The following is a 9,687-nucleotide window of genomic DNA, read 5'->3' as shown; positions in this document are numbered from 1 at the left end:
AGGGGCCAACTTGCTCATCCGCACCACGAGACCCTGGGCTCGGCCTGCAGGGCTTCTGTGAGGGTGGCCCTCTGGGAAAGCACACAGAACAATTCCCGGGGCACAGAACCCAGACTGCTTCCTTCCTCCCCGTGTCCCTCAAGACTCAGCAGGCGGCCCTGGTGCTCAGGCCTGAGGCAGGCTTCAAAGACCACTCTGGAGCAACGCCAGGTGCGGCCCGCCGGCACACTCTGGGGCTCCCCACGTTCCTCCCACGGCGGCCAGTACCCCAGCCTCAGCCTTGCCGGACCGCACAGCACCTGGGGAGCCCCAGCCACCTCACAGCCAGGGCCGAAGGCAAAGTGGCCTCCAAGTCCCCGGTTTTCAGTCCCTCACGGTCAGGATCCGCCTCCATCCTGTGAAAGCCTCAGTTTAGCCCCTGAACTCTTGGTAACAAAGCAAGAGGCCAACACCTGGCTGCAACGTGTTTAATCTGTGCCGTTCACGCTGGGCACTGTCACCCCTGAGAGCTCCCCTCCTCCCACGCAGAGGACCAGGAGGCAAAGGCAGAGAGAAAACAGCCGTGTGCGGCTCGTACCCACGGGGCAGTGGGGAAGGACCTGCCGCCACTCCCTCGCACTCCAGGGCTCCGAAGGGCAGGTGTGGGGGAGGGGGCGGGGCAGCGGGGTGGGACAGCTGCGCCCAGGGGATGTTAACTTTACCACGGCCCAGAGCAGGGGGCAGCAGTGAAAAGCATGGTGCTCCAGGTGCTGGCAACTTGTAAAACCTTGCAAAAAAAAAAAGCTGCGAAAGCCAGGAGTTAGGGCCGCGCGTCCCGCCTGCTTCCTGCAGCGGTGGGGCCTTGCCACTGAGCCTCGGCAGGGCAAGCCAGCGCACGCTCTGCCCTCCCCAGCTGTTCTGGATCTGGCTGGCAGAGGGCCCTGGGGCGGCCTCCCAGGTCAGTGGAGACGAGACCTCTCTTCCTCCTGCCGCTCAGGGTCCAGGCAGACGCAGGTCTGCGGACTTCACTCCCTCTGTCCTCTCCACACAGGTGCCCACGTGTGGGAGGCAAGCGGGGAAAAAAGGACAAAGTGCTTCCTGCGGCTGGACACTCTGCAGCTGTCCAGCCTGTCTCGGGCAGAGGCAAAGGGAGAGACCCCAGCCATCTCCCAGAGGACACCTGTCTCGGGCGGAGGCAGAGACCCCAGCCGTCTCCCAGAAGACACCTGTCTCGGGCAGAGGCAAAGGGAGACCCCAGCCGTCTCCCAGAGGACACCTGTCTCGGGCGGAGGCGGAGACCCCAGCCGTCTCCCAGAGGACGGCCTATCTCGGGTGGAGGCAAAGGGAGAGACATAACCCGTCTTCCAGAGGCAGCTCCGCCAGGCGTCCCTGCGCTCAGAGCCCCACCTGCCCTCACGCTGTGCTCAGTCCTCCAAGCCTGCAGCAAGCAACACCGGCCAGACAGCAGCAGCCAGAGGAGCAGGACTGAAGTCACTGGCTTTGGTGCTCTCGTGTTTCCAGGAAGAGGCCTCACGCGACCGCGCCCCAGCCCCCAGCCCCCAGCCCGGGGCTCTCATCCTTGTGACCAGAGCGGGAAAGGCAGCACCCCGCTGCTGGCGGAGTTCCTGCAGGGAAGAGCTCCCCCGGCCTCCCGGAGGCCTCGCGAGGACCCACCCCTGCAAGCGCACGGGGCGGGGAGGGGCTGCCCGCCTAGCTGTTGTACAGGGGCACCACGCGGGTGACCTCCCTCCTGCAGATGGGGCACCTCTTGGGCTCGGGCAGGGCGCGGTAGCACTCGCTGCAGGAGCACACGTGGCCGCACTCCAGGAAGACGCAGGACTTGAAGTTGCTCAGACACACGACACAGGCGCTCTTCAGGCTCTCCCTGTCCTCGGGCCGGGCCTGGCTCAGCAGCTGGGCCTCGTGCTCGCGGAACTCCTCCTGCATCTGCTGCAGGCGCAGGCGCTCCTGCCGCTGCAGGTACTGCCTCCTCAGGATGAAGAAAAGCGTGGCGCACGTGGCGAAGCCGAAAACCAGCGCCAGGACCCTCCAGAGTCGCACGCTCGACTCCTGCCTCTGCAGCAGGCTGTCGAAGTCCTGGCTGCTGAGGTAGTACTGCATGCCCTGCTTGGGGGGCTGCAGGCGGACGGTGCTGTTGTCCAGGACCAGCTCGCCGACGCCCGTGAGCGTGGCCCCCACCTTCAGCATCTCCTCCGTCTCCTGGATGCCTTTGGGTCGCTCGCCGCTGATGTAGTGGCCGATGACATCGGTGAAGGACTGCACCGAGGGGTGGAACTTCTCGTACACCGTCTCCAGGCCCAGATCCACCGCGTCCAGGGGCTTCAGCACGCGCACAGCCACGCCCACGCCGTCTTCGTGGGGCGCCAGGTCAAAGGGCACCGTGTTGGTCCTCTGGTGGATGATCTTGGAACAGTCATTCCTACACGAGGAAGAGATCTGATGATCAAACCACGGCAAGCAAGCGCTGGACACCCAGGGGGGAAGGCGAGGACCTGAATGCCGGGAGGACAGGATAACGTGCCCAGCAATGGGAAGAGCACAAAGGAACATCGATAGGGAGCCTCCATTTCTTACAGGAATTTATTTGAGAGAGAGAGCACCCCCATCTGCTGGTTTACCCCCCACATGCCCTCAACGGCCGGGGCTGGGCTGGGGCTGAAGCCAGGAGCTGAGAACTCAATCCAGCTCTCCCACGTGGGTGGCAGGCACCCAGCCACTGGTGAGGCGCCATCCTAGAACCTCAGGCAAGATCAGTGCAGGTGGCCTGCACCATTCATTTCCCTTGGCTACTGGAGAAGACATCGAAACCAAACCCTCTAGGGCCAGCCGGAGAAACGGCACTCCATGAATGGCTCACAATGACTTGATCAAGCACTGAACTCATTAACCCAGAAGCCAGTGGTACTCTGGCTTTAGTGTGCACCAGGAACCAGCAGATCTGGGCCCCGGTCCTAGAAACCCTGGCAGTCTGGAATGGAGCCTGGGCGCTAACCAGCCAACAGGCTGCCCAGGTGATCCCAAGGCGAGAGGGCCACAGACCCACACGAGAGCGTCACCAACACAGAGACTGGTCTTCAACGTGTCTCAAGAGAAGCTGGGTCGGCCCAGTCCTGGGACAGACCAGCTGTCAAGCTGCTGACGGGGAGCAAGGACACCTACCACAGGTGCGTAGTTCGATTCCACACCATCTTGTGCTCCTGCAGCGTCAGCCGCTGAATCACCCCCTTGCAGTTTTCCACAAACTGGCTGTTCAGTGTTTCTTTAACAGACCGCACAGCTCCTAGGTGGAAACAGATTATTTTCTTTCCTTTAAAATTTGTTAAATTTCTTTTTTAAGAGTGATCAGAAATCTTCTGTTTAGGGTTTATTTATTTATTTGAGAGGCAGAGTTAGAGAGAGAGAAGGAGAAAGAGACAAAGAGATATTCCATCCACTAGTTCACTCCCCAAATGGCCAAAACAACCGGGGCTGGGCCAAGCCAAAGCCAGGAGCCAGGAACTTACTACTCTGGGTCTCACACAGGTGCAGAGGCCCAGTGACTTGGGCCGGCCTCCACTGCTCTCCCAGGTGCATTAGCAAGGAGCAGGATTGGAAGTGGAGCAGCTAGAACTTGAACCGGAGCCCATATGGGATTTGGCTCTGTAGGCCAGGCTTTAACCCACTGAGCCACATCATTGGCCCCTAAATTTATTTTATTTTATTTGAAAGGCAGAGATATAGAAATATCCCATCCATTGGTTCACTCCCCAAATAGCCATAACAGCCAAGACTGGTTCAGGCCAGAGTCAGGAACTCAATCCCAGGTCTCCCTTGTGGGTAGCAGGGACCCAAGTACTTGAGCCATCATCTGCTGATACCCAGGGTGCACATCAGCAGGAAACCGGACTGGAAGCAAAGTAGCTGGAACTCAACCAGGCACTCCAATACGGGATGTGGCAACCTGTCATGCCAAATGCCCACCCTTTATAATAAAACTGGAAGACAGAAAGAGAGGGAGGGAGGGAGGGAGAAAGAGAAAAAAGCACAAGCGCTTCCATCCTCTGGTTCACTCCCCAAATGCCTGCATCAGGCTGTATGGGCCAAAGCCAGGAGTCGGAAACTCAATCCAGGTCTCCCATGCGGGTGGCAGGAACCCAACCCAGCCATTACCATTGCCTTCCAGGAGCCACACTAACTGGCAGCCAGAGTCAGGAGCCAGGGCTGGGTGTCTAACCCAGGCACTCCAAGGGATGTGGGTTTCCCCACTAGCAGCTTACACCAGGCCAAAAGCCTACTCCTATTGTTGCGCCTTTTCCTTTAAGGTAACCAAGAGTACGTTTTCAGTTTGAGTTGTTATCTAATCAAAATGTTGACACTTTTATCACCATAAGTGAATTTTAGGAGCACCTGCTAACTACTTTACAGGATCACAACCCTCAAGTCTTCAACAATCCCCTGAGGCAAGTCTCATCCTACACATGAGGCAACAGACATCCAGAGAGGTCTGGTAATCTCCCCAAGAGCACACAACAATTACCCACTTTTTTCTGACTCCCACATCACGTCCCAGACCAGGGCTCCAACAACAAAAAAGGCGATCTTTATCAATCTCTAGGAAGAAGGAAGCTGTTTTCCATTTATCAATAAACAAACATACCTTCAATAACTGCATAAGGCACACATTTTCCTGGCGCTTCTGAAAGAATACTCTTTAAATCTTCACCCAGGTGGATTTTTTTAGCTCCCTAAATGCAGAAAGAACATATTAACCAATACATCCTGACACGTTCAATCAACTGAAAGGCAAAAAAAAAACTTTTTTAAAAAAAAGATTAATTTTATTTGACAGGCAGAGTGACAGAGCCGGAGGGAGAGACAGAAAGATATCTTCCATTATTGGTTCACTCCCCAGATGGTCACAACAGACCAGGCCAAAGCCAGATGCCTGTAATTCCATTCAGGTCTCCCACGTGGCTGGCAGGGGCTCAAGTACTTGGGGCATTTTTTGCTACTGTTTCCATGTTGAGAGAATGAGGAAACTGGGCATAGGTGGAGAATGTAATTTCAAAGCCCTGCAGAGAGCTGTCACACACACAGGCACAGGCAGCCTCCTTCCTGCACACCCCACCATGGGGAACGTTGTGCCACCCAGTAACTAAAACATACACTCAAAACATAAAAGGCACCGTCAGTCTGCATACTGCGCACTGGTCACCACTCAGTCTCTTCTTGACAACAAAGAGCTATGGCACAACAGCTTAGGTAAAATCACCTAAACCAGGGCAGCTGCTGTGGCTCGGCAGGTTAAGACCCCGCTAAGGATGCCCGCACCCCACACCACAGCACCGGTTCAGGTTAAGGCTACTCCACTTCCAATCCAACACGCCTGCTAATGCATGCTGGGAGGCAGCAGATGACGGCTCAAGGGCTTGGGCCCTGCCACCCACAGGGGAGACACAGATGGAGATCCAGCACCAGGCTCCTGATTTGGGCCTGGTCTAGTCTTGGCCGTTGCAGACATCTGGGGAGGGAACCAGCTGATGCAAGACATCTCTCCATCTCTCTCTCTCTCAGCCTTTACAAGTAAACTAAAATAAAACAAACAACACCCCAGGCACTCAAGTATGAGATGCAGGCACCCCAAGTGGCATCAACTGCTATGCTACATTCCTGTCCTCAATAAGTCTCGAGAAGGCAGGTAAGTGCCCTCTATAGAGGTTAGAGTTACTGGACACATATTAAAAGTCACTGACTTTAAGAAGCTATGGCTACACGGCGAATGGCAGGAGAAAAGTCAACAAAAACTTCATTAGCACCTACACAGCAGCAACAATTACTTAGTATTACTTAGCTCCTCCACTGGACTGTTAACCTCTTTGTCTTGTTCACTGCTGTCCCATTAGTGCCAACAACAGGCCAGACACACAGCAGGCACCTGGTCCATATTTGACTATAAATCAGTGCTTAAACAAGCACCTGGCTACACCACAGCCCAGGCACTGCCGACACAGGCAGGATCTGACGTCCACGCCACCTGCCAGGGTAGCCATTGTCATCCCTAATTACTGAGAAGGGAACAGAAGCCAGAGTCACATGGCTCGCATCCATCACAGGGCGGCTGAGGAGGATTTTAAAAGGGGAGGGGCGAGCATGGCTTCCAGGCTGGGGGGGGGGGGGCTCTAGAGCAACTTGTCTCCAGTCTGTTGTGAAAACGGAAAAAGAGGGGGAAACACGAGCTCCTGGGATTTGTATGCAGGTTATGTGACCTTGGATCCTAGGGGCTGGCACACAGCTGAGACACAAACCCTACTTCGGCAGCTTTCCAATGTGATCAAGAAAACAGAGCCCCAAGTGTCGGGGCCGAACTTTCTCCAGGAAGGGGCCACCTCGTGCTCATCCAGGAACTAATTGGCAAAGCTTTTAGGGTCACCCAAAGATGGGACCTGCAGGGTTCTCCCTTCGAAGCACCTACAGCCAGCCACTGCTAGGAGACACTGGTTTGGGAGGCAGAAAGAGCCGAGCACTTCAGGCGTGACTAGATCATTTAATTAGGTGAACAGGGCAGCTGGAATCTCACCAGGGGGCCATTTGCACAGCGAATTGAGCGCCTGGTAAATTGGTTCATTTCAGATCCCAAACTCCCTTCTCCGCAGGGATGCCACACGTTTGTTTCCAAGCCCTCACAGAATCCAGCCCATGATAATGAAGTGTCAGTCAAGCCCCAGCTGCGGCACTGAGGCGCTCCAGCCAATACAGGCCCAAGACTCTTCTTGCACTCCAAGCCCGGAGCTAGAACCCCTAAGAGAAGAAAGAGAGAAAACCCTGTCTCCGACCTAAGAGACCCGTCTCTAGAAGAATCAGATATTCCCAATAAAGCAATGTGGCCAACTGGAAAAAATAAAAATCTCACTTTTGGAATCAAACAACCGAGGTTTAAAGTTCCAAGCTGTCTAACTGTAGTACCTTTTTCCTGAACCTCAACTCCCTGCTTTGCTATTTAAGGGCAATTATCATTTTATCTACCTTAAAAAATTATTGTGGGAGGCCAGCGTTGCGGCCCAGCGGGTTCAGCTGCTCCCTACAGGGGCGCCGGCTGGAGTCCCGGCTGCTCCACTTCGGACCCGGCTCCCTGCCAGTGCGCCTGGGAAAGCAGCGGAGATGACCCAGGTGTCCGCGCCCCTCCCAGGGAGCTCCTGGCTCCTGTCTGGCCCAAGCCCTGGCCACTGCGGCCACTCTGGAGTGAACCCGCGGAGGGAAGATCTCCTCCTCTCACTTCCTCTCTGTAACTCTGCCTTTCACAAAACTCTAACATAAAACGCAGGGCCCGCAGCAGCAGGCGCAGGCCCCTGTCTGAGCCGCTCCTCCGCCCCCTCCTGCACGGGGCTCAGACGTCGCTTCCTCCGGCCCTCCACGCCCGTCTCACCACGTGGCGTGCGTGTTTACTGCCGCCCGGCGCCGCTGCCGGGCGTCCCCGCGAGAGGCTGCTCACTGCCCCGCGCACGGCACGAGCCCCACAAACGTGTTAAAAACCAGGCAACGAAGCCGAGCTTCCAGAGTGAAGGCACCTGGGAGAAACGCAGCCGGGCGGCGCTTCTCACCGCCCCGACGTCGGCCCTCGCTCCTCCCCAGCCTGCGGCCGCGGGGCGGCCCACGCCAACTCAGCCCTCACCGCGACCTGGGGCGGAGACCACCTGGCTGAGGCCCGGCCGGCTCCCGCACTGACCTTGAGCTCTCGGGAGACCTGGGCCTTCTGCCGGTACACCGAGTACAGCACGGCGGTGACGACCGAGCTGGTGCCCAGGAGGATGAACTGGCCCAGCGAGGGCTTCCCCCCGCTCTCCATGGCGGCGCCAAGCCCCGGGGGCAGAGCGACGCCCAGGAGTGACCGGCTGACCCCCGCCCTCCACCTGGGACACCACCCCCCGGGACGGCCCTTCCCGGAACTTCCCGCCCCGTCGCCCGGCGATGACGTAAACGCCGGAACCGGAAGTGGGGCAAAGTGGCCCGGAAGTGGCGTTGCTAGGGCAACCGCCGGGCTCTTGAGGCCCGCGGGTGTGGAGAGCCGGTTTTTCGCGGCTGAGCGATGGCACACGGCGCCGTGACCGTTGTCCTGTCCACCCGCGGCGTCCTGGCCATAACTGACTCGTCCCAGCCCTGTGGTTTCCTGGAGTTCTTGGGTCGTGCGCTGTCTCCACCCTTGGATTGGGAGGAAAGAGAAGTGTGTGTTAAGCACTTAGGAGTGTCGATGCGTTTAAACCTGAGGACAGACTTTGAGGCCTGGACTTTATCTTGTCCGCTTTACAGATGGGAAAGCTAAGGCCAGAGAGGTTGGGGGCTGTGCTCCGAGTCCTCCTCCTGGGGTTAGGGGTGACCCGACTCCAGAGCCCTCATGATGCCGCTGAAGTAGCCCCTTCTCGGCCATCACCGAATGAAAAGTACTGGTTATTAAGTAGCTGGCATTGCATCTACTGAGTGCCTATTCTGTGTCAGGTACGGAACGGAAAGTGCCTTAGGCCTCCACTGACTCCTCGCAGCCCTGCGATAGTGCAGACTGCAGATGCAGGGGCCGGCCCGGGCGCGGGCTTCGGACCCAGGTGGTCCTTCTCGGAGGCGCTGTGGGACCTGCAGTGCACCTGCTCCCTAGCAAGCAGATCTGCAGAACCCTGCAACTCTGTTCCCTGGGTCATCGCAAAGCGTGCTTTCAGTTCTTGGAAATGCGGAATAAACCTGTCAGTGTAAAAACGTGGCTAGAAACGAGATCGCTCCACAAAAGTAAAATAACTTTTTAAAAAGCAGCCGGGGGCCAGCTTTGTGGCTCCGTGGGTTCAGCCTCAGCCTGCAACTCTAGTATCCCATATGGTGGCTGGTTCCTGGCCTGGCTGCTCTACTGGGGATCCAGCTCCCTGCTAATGTGTCTGGGAAAGCAGCAGAGGATGGCCCAAGTGAGTGGGCCCCTGTACCCACATGGGAGACCCAGATTAAGTTCCTGGCTCCTGGGATAGGCCTGTCCCAGCTCTGACAATGCATTGGGCCATTTGGGAAATGAACCAGTGGATGGAAGATCTGTCTCTTTGTCTCTCTCTAACTCTGCCTTTCAAATAAATCTCTTTTTTTTTTTAAGATTTCTTTATTTATTTGAAAGAGTTACACAGAGAGAGGAGAGACAGAGAGAGGTCTTCCATCCGATGGTTCACTCCCCAATTGGCCGCAACAGCCAGAGCTGTGCCAATCAGAAACCAGGAGTCAGGAGCTTCCTCCAGGTCTCCCACATAGGTGCAGGGGCCCAAGGACTTGGGCCATCTTCTGCTGCTTTCCCAGGCCACAGCAGAGAGCTGGATGGGAAGTGGAGCGGCCGAGTCTTGAACCAGTGCCGGTGCCTCAGGCCAGGGCGTTAACCCACTGCACCACAGCATCGGCCCCTCAAATAAATCTTTAAATAAAAGCAGCTGGTTATCCATTATTTTTCTAGTCTATTCCTTTAAGATGCTTAGAATCAAATAGAAATCTTTTTCTTGGGCCGGTGTTGCGGTGTAATGAGCTAACCTGCCACTTGCAGCCCTGGCACCCCATTCCAGAGCACCAGTTCAAGTCTCAGCTTCCTGCTAATGCGCCTGGGAAGTCAGTGGAGAATGGCCCAGCTGCTTGGGGCCCCAACACCTGGATGAAGTTCCAGGCTCCTGGCTTCGCCCTGGCCCAGCGCTGGCCATT

At 56.8% G+C, this 9,687-nt stretch overlaps 1 protein-coding gene across 1 annotated transcript; it reads right to left on the bottom strand.

Annotated features, from left to right (window-relative positions):
- Positions 1-453: 453 nt before the first annotated feature.
- MUL1 (mitochondrial E3 ubiquitin protein ligase 1) lies at positions 454-7,950 on the bottom strand. The gene is made up of 4 exons (XM_002716001.5): positions 7,703-7,950; positions 4,637-4,724; positions 3,160-3,280; positions 454-2,419 (listed from the first exon to the last, which is right to left on the bottom strand). The coding sequence occupies exons 1-4, from the start codon at positions 7,820-7,822 to the stop codon at positions 1,690-1,692; spliced, it is 1,059 nt and encodes a 352-aa protein (XP_002716047.1). The 5' UTR covers positions 7,823-7,950; the 3' UTR covers positions 454-1,689.
- Positions 7,951-9,687: the final 1,737 nt, after the last annotated feature.

This window comes from Oryctolagus cuniculus, chromosome 7 (assembly GCF_051225735.1).
Source record: "Oryctolagus cuniculus isolate XC-2025 breed Fujian yellow rabbit chromosome 7, ASM5122573v1, whole genome shotgun sequence".
Taxonomy (NCBI): Eukaryota; Metazoa; Chordata; class Mammalia; order Lagomorpha; family Leporidae; genus Oryctolagus; species Oryctolagus cuniculus.
This window is presented reverse-complemented; position numbering and strand designations above follow the sequence as displayed.